Source organism: Nelusetta ayraudi, unplaced genomic scaffold (assembly GCF_046127955.1).
Source record: "Nelusetta ayraudi isolate G7.1 ecotype Tasmania unplaced genomic scaffold, CSIRO-AGI_Nayr_v1 ptg000016l, whole genome shotgun sequence".
In the NCBI taxonomy this organism is placed as follows: Eukaryota; Metazoa; Chordata; class Actinopteri; order Tetraodontiformes; family Monacanthidae; genus Nelusetta; species Nelusetta ayraudi.
The window spans coordinates 382,696-398,955 of NW_027466066.1; the positions used below are offsets into that span (position 1 = coordinate 382,696).

The 16,260-nt window shown below is 44.0% G+C and overlaps 3 protein-coding genes and 1 long non-coding RNA gene across 7 annotated transcripts; 2 read left to right on the top strand and 2 right to left on the bottom strand.

Moving 5' to 3' along the window:
* Positions 1-842: 842 nt before the first annotated feature.
* sox10 (SRY-box transcription factor 10) lies at positions 843-7,480 on the top strand. Of its 3 annotated transcripts, XM_076023615.1 has the most exons (6): positions 843-974; positions 3,460-3,891; positions 3,924-4,354; positions 5,310-5,578; positions 5,709-5,765; positions 5,895-7,480. In XM_076023615.1, exons 3-6 carry the CDS (start codon positions 3,927-3,929, stop codon positions 6,551-6,553), a joined length of 1,413 nt encoding a protein of 470 aa, XP_075879730.1. In that variant the 5' UTR covers positions 843-974; positions 3,460-3,891; positions 3,924-3,926; the 3' UTR covers positions 6,554-7,480. The 3 variants fall into 3 exon arrangements, with proteins under 3 accessions (XP_075879730.1, XP_075879728.1, XP_075879729.1); XM_076023613.1 differs by having other exon boundaries at positions 5,709-7,480; XM_076023614.1 differs by lacking the exons at positions 843-974; positions 3,460-3,891 and having other exon boundaries at positions 3,901-4,354; positions 5,709-7,480.
* A 99-nt stretch (positions 7,481-7,579) lies between these two features.
* Positions 7,580-7,843, bottom strand: LOC142886601 (uncharacterized). Of its 2 annotated transcripts, none has more exons than XR_012926434.1 (2): positions 7,668-7,843; positions 7,580-7,626 (listed from the first exon to the last, which is right to left on the bottom strand). It is a non-coding gene; the product is annotated as an uncharacterized LOC142886601 (long non-coding RNA). The 2 variants fall into 2 exon arrangements; XR_012926433.1 differs by having other exon boundaries at positions 7,580-7,630.
* A 2,875-nt stretch (positions 7,844-10,718) lies between these two features.
* On the bottom strand, positions 10,719-12,286 carry polr2f (RNA polymerase II, I and III subunit F). The gene is made up of 5 exons (XM_076023605.1): positions 12,127-12,286; positions 11,854-11,923; positions 11,613-11,743; positions 11,259-11,330; positions 10,719-11,176 (listed from the first exon to the last, which is right to left on the bottom strand). The coding sequence occupies exons 1-5, from the start codon at positions 12,144-12,146 to the stop codon at positions 11,086-11,088; spliced, it is 384 nt and encodes a 127-aa protein (XP_075879720.1). The 5' UTR covers positions 12,147-12,286; the 3' UTR covers positions 10,719-11,085.
* Positions 12,287-12,848: 562 nt separating this feature from the next.
* On the top strand, positions 12,849-15,773 carry LOC142886596 (uncharacterized). Its single transcript, XM_076023606.1, has 5 exons — positions 12,849-13,008; positions 13,753-13,854; positions 13,953-14,129; positions 14,549-14,674; positions 15,456-15,773. Exons 1-5 carry the CDS (start codon positions 12,954-12,956, stop codon positions 15,638-15,640), a joined length of 645 nt encoding a protein of 214 aa, XP_075879721.1. The 5' UTR covers positions 12,849-12,953; the 3' UTR covers positions 15,641-15,773.
* The last annotated feature ends 487 nt before the right edge of the window (positions 15,774-16,260 follow it).

Genomic DNA, 16,260 nt, shown 5'->3' on the forward strand with positions numbered 1-16,260 from the left:
CAAGTCGTTTACGCCACCAACCAGCGAGTGGTTGCTGCCAATGCGATTGGCTGATTCATTATTTGTACGAAGGAGCGAATCAACCTAATAACAGCCTCCAGGTTAGAGCTGCACAGTCCATTGAACAGTTGAAGTCTCTCTTAAAAACTCACCTCTTCTCCCTGGCGTTTAGTCCCTGCTAGGCAAACTATCCTGGTTCCCCTTCTTTCTATTTTGTTTTGTTTTTTCAAATCTTTTATTTGTCTATTTTGTCCTTTTCTAATCTTGGTCTTAAATTAAGCTTTTACTATTTTATTACTACTTTGTTGTATTGTTGTATTCATATGTATTTGTGTACGATTAAGCCTTTTATTTATTTTTTTTAACTGCACAGCACTTTGTTCGTCTGAAAGGTCTTGTTAAAAGTGCTCTATAAATAAACTTTATCTTGACTTTGACTTGACTAATAAAGTGGCTGTACATTATATTGTCATATTATATTATTCCTCCATGAAGACGTTGAAGGATTGCAACAGGTGGTTAAAAATCATAAAATGAGAAACTGGGCACCGCCTCCTCAAGTCCAAACACTGTGTGTTTGCCAAAAATCGTGAATAAATCACGTATCATGTACTACAGTAATAGGTAGATTGAGAGATAAAGTGAGATTTGGGGCGGTGGACAGAGAGCGTGTGAGGTTGAAACACACCAGCCAATCAGAAACCTCTCAGCTCGCACCAACGCTGTCCCTTTAAGACGACTCCCCCCTCCCTCCTCTTCCTCCTCCCCAATGTCTTCCCCCCCCCCCCCCCACTCCCCTCTCTCGGCCTCATACAAGGAGCCCTTTAAACCCCGGCGCCGAGGCACAGAGCAGGCATTCATACCGGAGCATGCAGCGCGGGCCGAGGGGGCTGGGGATCGAGCGTCACTTTGGAACCACGGGAACTCTGGGATTCTCTCGCTAAAGCGGAGACCTCCTCTTTCTCCCTGCTGAAGTAAGGCCATCGCCGCTATCTCATTCCAATACCTTCATTCCTCCTGCATGCGGGTTTTTTTTTTTTTGTTTTTTTTTTTTTTTGTTAATATATTTACATTTATTCAAATGTTTATTTACTCATTTTTCTGCATAGCGTTTGTACCTGTTCGAGGTTTGACTTTGCGCGTACAGGGTTTGACTTTGGTGCAGCTCGAACTTTATCAGGCGCGTTTAGCCGTTGATCCAATCATAAATACGTGAACCGTCAGATGGTGTTTTATCAGAAAAATACTTTTCGAATCGCCACCAGCGGACATTCAACCGCTGTCATGGTGAATCTTTTATTTTATTGCAATAGGTGCTCCAGGGAGGGATGGGCTCGCTGTATTTATAAGGCATTTATATGGCTTCGTGTGGTTGAATAATCAAAGAATTCTCTATTCTCCGCTTCTCCTTCTACCAGGAGCGCTGGATTAGCCAAGCGCACACTATGGTGCGTTTAGTTGTTTCAATTTCAACATTTCAAAACTGTTATTTTCGAGTTGTACAACTTTGAGTTGTGGTTCCAAACAAGCAAATTAAAATCATCAGCTTCTTCATCTTTCAAACCTTCCACCCCCCCCAAAAAAAGCCCACATCGTCAGGCGTGTAAAGTTGGTGTTTTCAACCCTTTTGTGAGCCACGGCACATCTACGTTGAAAGAAATCCCATTGCACACCACCAACCAGAAATATTATAAAATGACACGTTTTAGCCTAATAATGACAATATAGTCTCTTCATTTATTTATACTCGTGCAGTTGATTAGATGCACACAAAGCTGAGTATCCTGGTAGGAGTTGAAGGAGGAAAATAGACTCACATTCGGCAATGGAAAATTATTATTATTATTATTATTATTATTATTTCTTTTAGATCAATTAAGTGTAACTTGGATAATTTTTAACAGCACACCTGGCATTAACTCACGGTACACTAGGGTGCCGCGGCACAGTGGTTGAACAACACTGGCATATGCCATAAAACACGGAGGACACTTGTTGCTACTGGTGGACTCACCCACCCTCAGCTGCGTCCGTTTGAAACGACCGTCTGTTCAACAGCACAACCAAATCAACACGCGTGTAGTGGTCAAATTCTATTATCAGCACTCGGTCAAATGACCCACGGTCGTCACTGATTGGTTTATTTGATTGAAAGATCAGAAGCTGCGCCTGCACGGTGGACGTCGCACGCGGCTTTAAGTGCGCGCAACGGGGTCTTTAGGGGCGCCTTGCGGGGGCGATCTGAGAATATGCGACAGGTGGTAAATGATGAGTAATGTGTCGGAGAGAAAAGATAAAAAAAAAAAAAAAAAAAATCTCCCGGCCCATCAAGCCAAAGAGCAAAATAATTAAATGCCCTTTTTTTTTAGGGTCTTAATTTCAAGACGTTGGGGACTAGTCACATCAATTAAGTTCTTTATTTATGGGCAAGGCGGCTCCTAAGGTTCAGGCCAAGATTTCGGAGAAGTGCCGTTTCCTCTCCCCTCACGCTTCATGCAACTTGCGCGTTAATTACGCACGTCCTCTCCCTCCTTGCCAATGAATACGCGGTCTGTTAAATTGGCAAGACTCCCCCAGTAATATCGCCTGTCCCGCCAGCTCGCTCGCGCTCTCCCTCGCTCCCCCCGCCAGCGGCGCGCCGGTTCACAGGAAGTTCGGTGATTTAGAACGCGGGAATTGGCCCAGGGTGTTGATTTAATGGACACAACAAGGACGCATTTTGCTCGCACGGCACCGACCAACAACTAGTCTGTGTGTCCCCACATGCGCGCGGTTTATGTTTCCAGCGCCAGCACGGTGTTTATCCAGGGAGGGCGGGTATAAATCCAACGACTGCTTCAGGTTATTCCAACAACTATCTCCCCGGGGAGCTTGGAAAAACTGCCAAACCTTAAACAGTAGCTTGTTTAGGTGGCTGAGGGATTTTGTGGGGGAGAGGGGAGTGTGAGGTGGGGGAGCGCACACCTACAAACGCATGCACTATCCCATATAACTCCACAAACTCACACATGCATGGTTGAACGTTTTTCAAACTTCAACGAAAACTTCCAACTTGAATCTTTGAGAAATTTTGCATTTTTACGCATGAAAGTCTTGGGAAATTATATATGTTTTTTCCTTATGTGTATGTTTGTCTAGTATGCAGTTGAAGTCAAGGTTTTCCTCGGTCTTGTCGGTCACAAAAAAACTCTCCAACATGTATTTTATATATATATATTTTTTTTTTTTACTGTATTTGTACTTGTTTCAGTGTCATATTGACAACATGGCCAGTTGTTTCAAACCTTTTTGATTTCTTTAGTGAAAATAAATAAAACCAAGTAATTTTAATTGTAATAATTTATTTAATAGATTATAGATATGTATGTAAAATAACCTCATCATTTGCACAGATTTCTCACGTAAATCAAAAGGCATCTTACCATCTCGCCCACGGTTCTAACCACTCTGCTGTTGCAGGTCCCCTTTGCTGTTGGATTTAACCTGTGGGAAAACCGGAGGAGAGAGAAGGGGGAAAGTCGTGCACGAAGTGACACTGGGCGGGTTTGGTGCTGACAACTGTGCCTTAGCAGGTAAACTGGGGTCCAAGGTGCGCACTGAGCCGCCTATGATACCAACAACGCGGATGGAAAGAACTTTAATGTGGAACCCTCACAGAGTTTTGGAACGGAGGCTGAGAGTAGAGACAGACTGGCAGTTTATATTATAACTTAGTGGAGGCCAAGGGACAATTCAGGCAGCGGTCCAGTCGACACTCCCCGTGCATCACCCCGAAGGATAAACAGCGAGAGAAGCCCCCAACAGGTAGAGAAATAAGGGTATATAGGAAGCGGCCTTGTTTACATCTGCGCACCTGGAGGCTAGTGTGTGTGAGTGTGTGTGAGTGTGTGTGTGTGTGTGTGTGTGTGTGTGTGTGTAAAAAGAAGATGTCCAGAGAGGAGCAGAGCCTGTCCGAGGTGGACCTCAGTCCGGGAATGTCGGACGACAGTCGCTCCCTGTCTCCGGGACATTCCTCGGGCGCTGCGGGCGGCGGCGACTCGCCCCTCCGCGGCCAGCAGCACGCACACCTGGGCCCACTGGACGACGCGGCGGCGGGCTGCTCGTCCGCCAAATCCGACGACGAGGACGAGCGCTTCCCCGCCGAGATCCGCGAGGCGGTGAGCCAGGTGCTCAACTGTTACGACTGGACGCTCGTGCCGATGCCGGTGCGCACCGGGAGCAAGTCCAAGCCGCACGTCAAGAGGCCCATGAACGCGTTCATGGTGTGGGCGCAGGCGGCGCGGAGGAAGCTGGCCGACCAACACCCGCACCTGCACAACGCGGAGCTCAGCAAGACCCTCGGAAAGCTCTGGAGGTGAGGAGGGGGCCGTCAACAAACTGCCTGCTTTACAGTTAGTCGACATAGACTAGCCGTTGATTGAGTAATTTTTCCAAAAATTGTTATATAATTAGAATTTCATCAGAAAAGTTTTACTTAATTGAATTAAGATAATTCAAACAAATATAAAACATGTTTCAAAGTACTCCAACAATATACATTTGCTTATGAATTTCAAATGTGCTTTAATCAGACATAAATACATGAATAAATAAATAAATGTAGCCACTAATTTCCTTGGTTCAATATTTGCAAAAATGACAATCCCCTTAAGTTCGTAGAAAAGAGGACATAGGCCATCCTTGTCCTTTTTTCCCAAGACAAAATGCTATTTACTTGTCAACAATAAGGTCAAAAAGTTTAAATTCATTAACCTTATGGGGACAGAACACTAATTCGATAAAGACTTGACCTTGGGCTCAGGCCTGATTGGTTAAGTGGCCTGGAGATGCTGCAAACAGCAAGGCACAGTGAGGTCAGGGGTTTCTCATGCCATTCCTGTTGACGTGATGCATATCTGGCCAGTTTTATTTCATTACGGCCCAACAGTAAAAAGCTACTCGCAGGCATGTTCATGAGTTTTCAATAAAACATCAAATATGAATAAAAAATGAAATACTAAAAAGTCAACGAAGCATAAAATTAGGACGACTTCAAGCTACCGTTGGGCTCTCTGGAGATTCCCCTAATTTCTCCCGAAGAACAAAATAATAACCTTAAGTGTGATGTCCAAATTGGCTTACTTCTAAATGGTTTAGTTCAGGGCAGAGAATATCATGTGATGGTCTCATATTCTGCATCAATAACTCATTCACTCATTAACCCTAATAAAACCCTGGAAAACACATAATAGATGAAAATTCAAGAGTTTCTTGGTGTGTTTTAAATAACAAGCCTGTCACTTAACATCCCTTGCAATTTCTCATTCAAGACTCCTCAACGAGAACGACAAGCGACCCTTTATTGAGGAGGCAGAGAGGCTCAGGAAACAGCACAAAAAGGACTATCCCAACTACAAGTATCAGCCTCGGCGTCGCAAGAATGGCAAGCCTGGCTCCGGCTCAGGAAGTGAGGCGGATGCACATTCTGAGGGCGAGGTCAGCCACGGCCAGCCTCACTACAAGGGCCTCCACCTGGATGTTAGCCAGAGTGGGCGAGCTGGGTCTCCACTGGCAGATGGGCACCACCCTCATTCTGCAGGTGGGCTGTCGGAAACCTTCCCCAACAAGCCACCAACACAGTATAGACACAAATACACATTTGGAATCAGAGACATGACTGACATTGCGTCCAAAAGTGCTATCACTGAATATTTCTTGTGTCTCTGCAGGTCAGAGTCACAGTCCTCCAACACCTCCAACCACTCCCAAGACTGAGCCTCAATCTGGTAAGGCAGGGGATGGAAAACGGGAAGGTGCCGGGAGTGGGGTCTCCCGTAGCACAATGGGGGCAGAGGGTAGCTCGGGTGCATCAGCATCTGGGAAACCTCACATTGATTTTGGTAATGTGGACATAGGTGAGATGAGCCACGAAGTGATGGTCAACATGGAACCTTTTGATGTCAATGAATTTGACCAGTACCTTCCCCCCAATGGGCACCCTGGGGTTGGGCAGACTGCCGGGGTCGCAGCTGCAACCGCCTCCCCCTCCTCGCCGTACACTTACGGAATCTCTTCCGCTCTGGGAGCGGCCAGTGGACACTCAGCAGCCTGGCTCTCCAAGCAGCAGCAACAGCAGCAGCAACATCAGCATCAGCAACAGCAACAGCAACAGCAGCAGCAGCAGCAGCAGCAACAACATCACGGTTCCTCCCTGGGTTCTGATCCCTCCAAGGCCCAGGTGAAGAGCGAGAGCAGAGGTGCCAGCGGTCCCTTTGCCGAGGCGGTCTCGGGTGGTTCCCATGTTACCTACACTCCTCTCAGCCTCCCTCATTACAGCTCAGCCTTCCCTTCACTGGCCTCCAGGGCTCAGTTTGCCGATTACGCTGACCACCAGGCTTCAGGGTCATACTACACCCACTCCAGTCAGGCCTCCAGCTTGTACTCGGCTTTCTCTTATATGGGCCCCTCCCAGAGGCCCCTGTACACTGCCATCACCGACCCAGCCAGTGTACCCCAGTCGCACAGCCCCACGCACTGGGAACAGCCGGTCTACACAACCCTGTCGCGGCCATGACAGAGAAAGAGACCAGAGGGCGCCGGTGCCGGTTCAGCCCCCATGCCAGACCCCAGGAGTGGCAGCACCAGCGGCAGTGTTGGCGGCAGCAATATGGAAGGCGGTCTGAGTGCGGGGGAGTGGGCAGGCGCTGGTGCAGTCGACTGGGGAGGCAGGAGAGGAGAGACCCCGTCCTGCTCTCACCCGGAGACGGAGAAGCTGTCCCACCTGATGGAGGACGGAGCGTGGTTCTTTGGACGGGCAGCTGGGGATTTGGGCCACGTAGGCAGAGAATGTAACACGGACCAACATCAACCCAGCCATTGCGGCAGGAAAGTTCCAGTCCAGCACAGTGGTGAAACTTCCAGTGCCAACGTTAAGAAGTGGTAAAGGATCGTGTACCCGTCAGTCGTAGGAGGTATATTGGAGCCTACGACCCAACTCTACCAAGACACAAGGAGCCTTTAGCAACAGGGACTACGGTATGCGCTGAGAATACTAAGAACTTGCTCTACATTGCGGAAGGCGTGGCTGAAATACCTACCCGATTGAATATTTTTGTTGTACCACAAGAATGGAGTGCTTGAGACAGTATTTCACTGAGCACCGTTTACTGCTCGGGCAACACCTTCCATTTGACAGAAAGTCAAGGGTTTGGTATACTGCTTTTGGGGATCAGTAGAACATGTACCAACACACACTGTTGATGTCTGGGGCACATGTGCCTATTTAGTTCCAACTGTTATGCTGTGTTCTATTACAAATGCTTCGTGCACCCACAACAAATGCACTGAAAGACAACAAGATCACAAAAAGGTTTTGTGAGGTTAGATGTCTTCATAGTCAGGAAGGTCATTTGATGACTGCTTTCAGGACACTTATTCAGTAGTATTCAGCAGTGATGAAAAGATACATGTTAACATGTGCGTAAAGAATTTAAGTGTTTGTGAAATTACCAAAGTTTTGAGACCAAAACTTGTAAAGAAACTGTTGAAACGGCTGTTTCTCCCAACGTGAAACTCAAGACTACCTTGCATTTATGACTTACTTCTTTTCTCTGATATGAAAAAAACTTACTCTAAACCTTAATGTCTCTCACTCACACACACACGCATGCACACACACACGCATGCACACACACACACACGCACACACACACACACACACACACACACACACACACACACACACACACACACACACACACACTTTTGCCTTTGTCACAGTCACGTTAACATTAAACTTGGAACATTTTCTCGCATGCGTTTGACAAGTTAATGACGGACATTTTCAGAGTGAGACCTTTGTATTTGATGATGGATTTCACTTACTATGGTTTTTGCATGTTACTTAAGAATACATCAGCGTTTTTTAAAAATGGCTATCTGCTACCCTTTTCCATCTCCTTCACTGAAAGACGGTACCACTTCATTTTCTTCTCCTTGATGTGTATTTTCCTATGATGTGCACACGTCGGATCTTTTAATTGTTGTTTCATTACTTTTGACAAATGTTAATTTTGGAAAAATGACTTTGTGTGGGACAACAATGCGGGAGACGGTAACACTGACAACTAATTACCAGGGAATGCGCAAAATGTGACTTTAAACGCAGTCTAATATGAATTAAAAATATGCCTTAATGATAAGTGCTTTTCATATTTGAAATTCACAAGATCTGTTGAATATTATTTTATTCCGGATCTTGAGCTTATGTGCCTTCCAATAACAATGTTCGCTCATTGCTCACCTCTAATTGTTCATTTAACCCCTATTTTCACGTAACATTTCTCCTTTATCTCCTAATGATGACTTATTTTCTCCTTAGGGAAGAAAAGTATAAAACCTGTTTTCATTTTATTTGATGTAGAGTCTAAATATTATTTTGTCACCACTGGACACAAGCAAAAACTATATGCATGCAGCACTGCTTATTTTGACGCTTGCTTCATTCTAGCATTGATTTTATTTTATTATCCTTTATTGTATCAACTCACCGACCGCCAGAGTTCATTGACTTTGCCCTCACTGCCATGTGCAAAATATCTGCAATGATACACACATCTCTTATTTATATTATTTGCTTTATGGTTGTACACGCTATCATATCCACAGTGAATAAAGATACTTGCTGCCATGTTTGAATTTCATAATTTTCTGTCCTTCTCTAACCGTCGACGGTAAACCCCAAGCAAAAACGACCTTTAAATAACGCCTGGAGTAAAATCCCGAACATGTGATGGTGGCTAATGATCTTTTACTCTCCCTCGAAATAAAAGCCTCTTTATTTTTTACGCCCAGCCCCTTTGGAGCAAACTTACATTGCTACAATATAAAAAGACAAGTGTGGAAATCTGGCATCCAATTATGAAAACCATGAAAATATCCTCTAAATGTTTTTTGTTTTGGTAGCTGACAAGAACTATTTAAAAAAAAAAAAATCCAAGCAGAACCTGTCCCAGCTGCTTAGCTACTGCTCACATTCTCAACATAATCTCTAATGGATAATTCATGTTGGCTGGCCGCAGCAATCCACAGCCAACATGAGTGATGGGGCCTGGAGTGTGTGGCGAGAGTGCCGGTGATTGTCATCATGGCTGCATTCATGCACTCCAACTTATCATTGATTACTGCAACCTAGGCTATTTGTTTATAATGGAAAAAGTTGATATCGGTGTATGAGCACACCTGCACATCTGAGGCCTGCCTATTTGAAACCAAGCTAAGGAGTGCATATATGCGTGTTTCTCTGTATGTTGTGAGTTAAGCCTCACTCCTAATTCCCTCTCTTTAATCGGCTGTGTGATACTTGGGGAAGACAAAGAGGGCCATTGAAGGGGAGCTCAGGGAGGAGGGAACCGGGGCAACGAGAGGGCCTTACCCATAACTGGCTGGCCTGCAGCTTCACCGTGATACAAAAGGGACTCTCATACTCACACCGCACACAGACTCTGCTGCCCCTGTTACCCACTACTCATTTCCCACACTTGCCCCATACTCACAAACCCAAAAACCTTGAAAAAAATAATATGTATTAAAAAATAAAATAAAAACCGTAAAAAGTAGTGTGGCTATTATTTCTGCTTAGGTGAGGCCAGATCCAAGGAGGAGGAAATGGCATGTGCAGCTGATACAGATTTAAATCAAGCTTAATCCTGGTTAAAAACTTAAATTTAGACTTAATTCTGAGGGACAACATCAGAAGAAGAAAAAAGAGAAGCAACAGTGGGGGGTAAAATATAAGCTTCAACTGTTAAAAACAAAACAAAAAAAACCCCTCCTCTTCATGAAACCAGAATCAAGTTTTGAAAACTTTGCAAGATCTACTTTAAAAAGAACTCAAAACAAGTGCATTGAAATCTGAATAGAAATTTACATTGACATTTTTACCAGGAAAACGCATCAAAGCGCATAATGAGCAAAAGAAGAAGTGAGAAGATATCAAACGCACCCCCCTGCTGGGTGGAGGGCCACCCGCTGGTGTTGTCGTGAATGTTTGCCGTTCGTGCTGTTGGCGCTGGCTGTCACATGGCTCAGCCAATCTGTCCTGTAAAAAGAGGTGCATCAACATTCTGCGGCTCAGGCTCCTGCAGTTAAGAAAAGGAATAATAATAAAAAAAAAAAAACATATCTGCAGCCACATACACAATGCTGGTTGGCAGCTAGCAATGAAGAGGAAAAGATAGCGTGCATGTTTTTTTTGAAATAGTTTATATAATTTTGTGATAAACAGCTTTTGTTAACAGGTTTCTTCTATGGCAGTTACTGAACGAGGGAGGGACCATCCGGCTTGAGTACCAGCCGAACAAAATTAGAAAAATAAAAAACCTGTGAACCTAAACAAACTGCAGTATCTCTCGTGACTCACTTTCTATCAACTCCTCTATTTTCTATCACCACCCCTCTTGCTCCGTGTGGTGGGGTTCTGGAGGCCATCCTAGCTGCCATGGGGCAAAGGCAGGGTTATACCCTGGAAAAGTAGCCAGTCTATCATAGGACTATAGAGAGACAAACATTTAGTGACTCGATAAACAGAAAGAAATAAAATTCCACTCACCTGTGCTTAGTTCAGAATTCAACATTTTGTTTGATTCTGAGAGGCTGTTCCAGCCTTGCTGTGTAATAAAAGTAATCCACTTTTAAATCTCTGCGTACTGGTTTGTTCATATTTCAAAAGAAACACACAGTTGTTATTACAAAAATGTTTATTAACAATAATAAAACTATACATCAAAACCAACAAATGGAATATTACAAATACAGAGAGTTCTGTAAAACAAACAGCCAAACGTAAAACTGAAGTTACATTGCCCTCTTGTGGCGCCACGTCGCATTACGGCAGTAAAACCCAGGTAATGCAGAGTGCGGACGCTGACTTGGAATTTTAACTTGATCTTCTTGTGATGAAGTAACACAACTGAATCTGCTTGAGTGGCGGCATAGTGCACAATGGTTGGATTCGCTCGAGGACCTCCGGTTGATTTCGTGCGACCGACCCGAGAGAGGCAAGTGTAAACCAGCGTGTGTTTTTCCTGTGCTGACCGTAGCGGTTGTTCAATCAGTTATTATGAGCTCATCACAGCCCCAGTCCTCGTAGCTCCCGTCAGGGAGGTACCTGCGGATGATGATGGGAATCTTTCTGCTCCTGTTGCAGAGAACAAACAAGACTTAATAATGTATTTAACCTTACAATACTGACAGGAGAATCAGATTTATTATCCACTTACTTGAGTTCTTTCATTGCTATCTGCAAGGGATCCGTCTCCCCCTCCAGCTCCACCATGACTGGGGCACACATCCTGTGAGAAAGTGTCAAAGTCATCTACTTCATAGAGATGCTTAGACACTGCAGGAACAAATACAGCATCCTAATACTGACACCAATGTGGCATAAATTAGGTCCCCCCCCCACAGATCAATGGAATTCATTCAAATCTGTTCATCTGGGACGAAGCAACAGAGAAAGAAGCGCTGGCACCTTTCTCCATTTTTAAATGCATGCATTATTCTAGAAGGTCACGTGTGGTTATTGGCCATTTTCGACACACATCTTTAGGTTCACGTATAAAAACAATACTTACGCAATTTGCAAAGCTCGTGTCCCAAGTACCCTGGCTCTCTCATACTTGGTCATATACGGTGTTGTGATCCTCTTCTGGTTCGCCTGTTGACCCTCTCCTGCCGGCAAGATCTGAACGTTTTCCTGGTCCTCCTGATTAAAAAAAAGGGAACATAATCAGCTATTGAGCTATCGTAGTGGGAAGAATTTGACGGGTTACGTATTAAATGAAATCTAAAGTAAATGATCCATAGGCGACGCACATCTTCCGCGTTCTCCAGGTCGTCTAACCCCTCGTCCTCTTCGGCATCGTCAAAATCTCCATCATCGAAACTAAAAACACAAGAAGGATCGAAACATTACAAGAATAGCAACAAAACGCAAGTGACGCTTTTCAAACTCTAACACACATTCCCACTAAGCAGAGCTAAAAGCTAGCTATTTTAGCTTTGACGTGAGCCCACGTTTTTGCCACAGTAGCGTTTCGATAAATGTAGCATAAAACACAAAACCTGAAAATACTTTTCGTGACTTACTTATCCTCGTTGTCGGACATGCTTAGTCTGAAGTTTGCTTATACGAATCCCACGTATCAAATCGTTCTCCGAAGAGAGTTATGTTGTCAACAAAAACCGGCACGAGCGTTATTTGCCCGAATCTTCGACTTCCGGGTGACGAACGTTATCCGGAAGTCGTTCTTCTTCTTTGGCGTTAGGATCAGATCTGTCGCAATAAAACGCCCTCTGCCGGATGGACAAGAACGTCGACATAAGAAAACCACCACTAACTGTGAATGTTCTCAGCCGTCCAGGTCATCTTAGTGTCGAAGGGTTAAGTCGAGGAAACTGGACTGGTTTTGCTATCTTGATGACGTTTCTCCTCTCACTCAGAAGGCTTCCACAGTTCTACAAAATAAAAAAGTAGAGAGTCCCATGTGTTTAATCACCAGGAGGAGGTTGGAGGTGGGCCGACAAAAGGCCGTCCTATTGGATGAAGGTGTTAAGTTATGTAAATGTTGTTCTGTACATTATAATTAGTTGTTTTCAAAAATAATTAAATTGTCCGGTGTTTCTGACGGTGTTTCCAAATGCATCAACAAAAACCACAAAACCAGAGGAGCATTGCATATCTAACATGTACAACTATAACAGTTTTTGGCTGTCCAGCCAGAAACCTGTTGATCAGATTAAAAGCAGTTCTACTAGTTAAACAACTCACAGTTCATATTAACTATTTAATGGTTCAACCCCTGGGTCACCTTCACACATTCCCAGTTCCTCGCTAGTCCCTCCGAGCAGCCCTACAGCATTGCAGAGATTCCGACTAGTGGCAATTACACCAAATCAACGTGCTGCGAGCCATCATGAAGCTGCTGCTGCTGACTGCTGTGTGTCTGATCTCCACTCTGATCCTCGGAGGTAATGTGTTTACTCTCTTGAAGTCTTCACTCAGACTAAAAACTTTCTGCATTATCATCTTTGTATTGTAGCAGCTACACTTTCTTCAAGCATCCGTTCAGTTTTTGGAGTGTCTGTTTTTTGTACATAGCCTGAGGCAGGTGACTTAGCTCTTGTTTTTATTAGTCATTAATGTGAGAACCATTACTTTTCTTGCACTTTACACTGTCTGGAAATTGAAGATGTGTCATTCTCATTTTTAACCAAAGGGAGTGATGTGATCAAAGTAAATCTTAAACCCAAACCCTTGACATGCATTCATCTAACATGTGAAGTGGTAATAAAACACTGTACGTTATATTATGATATAATCTGTATACTAAAGATTTCCCTTGGCATACTCACCTTCATCTTTACTTGTTCCGTTCAATGGTCATTCTATTGTTCATCACAAGATGACTCAACATTCACTGAAAATACAACTATTCCAAAGTGTATGAATAACTAGTGAAAGCCAAAGTAAACCTAGCCATAGTCTTAGGCAGTCAGAAGGTTTGAATGTATTTATGTTGGGGTGGTACAGGTAGGACTATGTAACATTGTGGAAGGGAAAGTAACAGGGGTATCTTTCTTTGTCAGACTAAGTTCGCGACAAAGAGCGACGACTATGAAATCTCGGTGCAAAGCTGTTGTCTATCTGCGTACCTGACGTTTGAAGCAGAATGGGAAGTGACTGTCACGCTTTGCACAAACTTATCTTTACAGCTGAGTCGCTGCAATGCCACGTATGTGGAAATGAAGAATGCTCCAACACAACCCTTGTTACATGCCCTATCTTGAGTACGGTCTGCTTCACCGTCACAGCAGGTGGGTTTCAGCACAGCCACTTAAACTCACATGATAAGGACAGAATGACAGCTTTATTCTGCTGATGTATTCTTTGACTGTTCTTCCTCGTGTCACAGTGGTGGTGACCGATTCGGTTTCCATAGTGAGCGTGAACAAAAACTGTTCAATGGCGCTGGCCTGTGTAACTCCCTTCAACACCCTGACTGAATGGTCTGTGAATCGAGGTTTCATAAAAACTGCCTTCAACCAACTGTGCTGCACGTCCGATTCCTGCAACTTCCCAACACTGGCTGGTAAAACTTTGATTTTAGCACGGACTTTCTTTGTTTTTTGAACTGTCTTAAAACATTTTTTTAGACAATTTTTAAAAAAAATTCTGTTATGTACACAAACTCACTGTGTAGCCCTATTACTCTTTGTAACAAAGCATATAAATGGTTTGCATGCATAATTGTTAATTTGTACTCCAACATTAACTTAGTAGAAAATCATTGGAAATCACATAGCTTTAGTACTCATGTGTGACCTGTCTTGTGTGTGGACAAGACCTCCATGTTCATTTCTCCCTCACACTCAAACTCCTTTTGGGAAATCAAGTTAGAGTAAAATAACAAATAACCGATCAAAGCAGGCAGCTGAAAACCACAGTTAGTCAGTCGACCTTTGTTTAACTCTGTTGCCCTCTCCATGTCCTTGTCCTACATGCCAATAGCTCCAAACCTGTTGGCCAATGGGAAACAGTGTCTTTCATGTGCCAGCGAAGCTGACAGCCAGGCGGGAACCTGCAACACCACACTGGCCTGTACTGGGGTGGAGGACGCCTGCTTCCAAGGCAATGGTGGGTCATCTCAGTCATGACAAGTCCTCTCTGGGTCTTTGTCAACAGAGGCCGCTGGTGATGATGAGCCACTTACACATGCATACAATTTGTAATGGGGTTAACCATCCATCCATCCATTTTCAATACCCGCTTCTTTCTAAACTCAGGGTTGCTGGGGTCTACTGGTGCCTATCCCAGCTGTCAAAGGGTGAAGGCAGGGTGACACCCTGGACACCCTTGGTTCGATCCCTGTGTCTGCATGGGTTCTACTATGGCTTCCTGCAACAGTCCAAAAACATGCATGTGAAGTGAATTGGGAACTCTAAATTGACTGTAGGTGTGTGAGAGTGCAAATGGTTGTCTTTCTATGTTGAACTGGCGACTTGTCCACGGCGTCACCTGTAAGCTAGTAGGAAGGCTTCCAGCAGACCCCCCCACACACACACAACCCTGCAGGAGGAGGCGGGTACAGAAAACGGATGGATGGGTACATTTGTGCATGTTTCCCTATTGACATGGACTGGTAATGCAATAACAATAGCGCAATAATTGTGACACGAGGTTGGCTCGGAAAAAAAAATATCATCATGCATACACGAAAAACTGGTTTACACGGAAACAAGGTGGTGTCATGCAAAAGAACATTTATTCAAAAGGAGGGCGTGACAGTATTTTGTAGCATTGATTGATGGTTCTAAATCCAAAACTAGAAGCATTGACGCCTACATCTTTTACCTCTACTTATTATTATTGTCAATCATTACACTCTTCTCTCCTGTCCTGTTTGCTTCCATTTTAGCCACAGTCAACTCCAGTCAGGTGCGGCGGCTCGGCTGTATAACCAGGAACCTCTGCAGTTTTCAGTTGGCCTTAGAGATCCTGCTCGGCCCAGAGGCCAAAGTCGTCTGCGGGGCGCCATGGGCTACCAGAATCAGCGGCGTGCTACTGCTGCTTGCTCTTGCAATGCAGAGAGTTCTTGTTTAGACTGAACAACTGCTGCCACGCAGCAGTTTTTTTTATCAAAGCAGACGATCTGAAGTAGGACAAAAGGCACACCCACACGCAAGCAGATGTAATCGCTCTTAGCTTGCGTCATGGAAACTCATTTGCAAACAAATTTTTTAAAAGAAAACCAATCACACGGACGCATTGTTCCAAAATTCACAGGGGGGGAAACCCATAACATTATTTCCTTATTACTTTTTTTTTTTTTTTTAATAAAGGTTTAAATTGCAAAGGACTGTAAAAAAAAATAAATAAATAAATAAATGATCAACAATGAGGGAGCTTTCTGACTACTATACTTTTCTTGGATCTGCAGACAAGACTCATCTGTTTTGAGACAATTTATAACATTTTACATTCACATTTAGTTACATTTCTTGTTTTCAATAGTTTGTACTGTGTATGATTTTTTTAAAAATCAAGTGAAAGATGTGCTCTGTGCCCAAGTCAACATAAAAAGGAGTCATTTGAACAGAGTAAGACACACCTTTACATTTTGTTTGAAAAAAAAGAGAAGAAATTGCTCTGCCTTCATTTCCAGCAGAAATAGTCACATTGACAGATTCGCTTGAGCCTCAACCTTCAACCTTTTAAAAAAT

Excerpts from the sequence above, each read along its gene's own strand:
- sox10 (XM_076023613.1), top strand. The coding sequence starts at position 3,927 with ATGTCCAGAGAGGAGCAGAGCCTGTCCGAGGTGGACCTCAGTCCGGGA. Across the intron at positions 4,355-5,309 it reads ACCCTCGGAAAGCTCTGGAG|ACTCCTCAACGAGAACGACA; the intron begins GTGAGGAGGGGG and ends TTCTCATTCAAG. Across the intron at positions 5,579-5,708 it reads GCACCACCCTCATTCTGCAG|GTCAGAGTCACAGTCCTCCA; the intron begins GTGGGCTGTCGG and ends GTGTCTCTGCAG.
- polr2f (XM_076023605.1), bottom strand. The coding sequence starts at position 12,146 with ATGTCCGACAACGAGGATAA. Across the intron at positions 11,331-11,612 it reads ACACGAGCTTTGCAAATTGC|GATGTGTGCCCCAGTCATGG; the intron begins GTAAGTATTGTT and ends ACTTTCTCACAG. Across the intron at positions 11,177-11,258 it reads ATAGCAATGAAAGAACTCAA|GAGCAGAAAGATTCCCATCA; the intron begins GTAAGTGGATAA and ends TCTCTGCAACAG.
- LOC142886596 (XM_076023606.1), top strand. The coding sequence starts at position 12,954 with ATGAAGCTGCTGCTGCTGACTGCTGTGTGTCTGATCTCCACTCTGATC. Across the intron at positions 13,855-13,952 it reads CTGCTTCACCGTCACAGCAG|TGGTGGTGACCGATTCGGTT; the intron begins GTGGGTTTCAGC and ends CTCGTGTCACAG. Across the intron at positions 14,675-15,455 it reads CGCCTGCTTCCAAGGCAATG|CCACAGTCAACTCCAGTCAG; the intron begins GTGGGTCATCTC and ends CTTCCATTTTAG.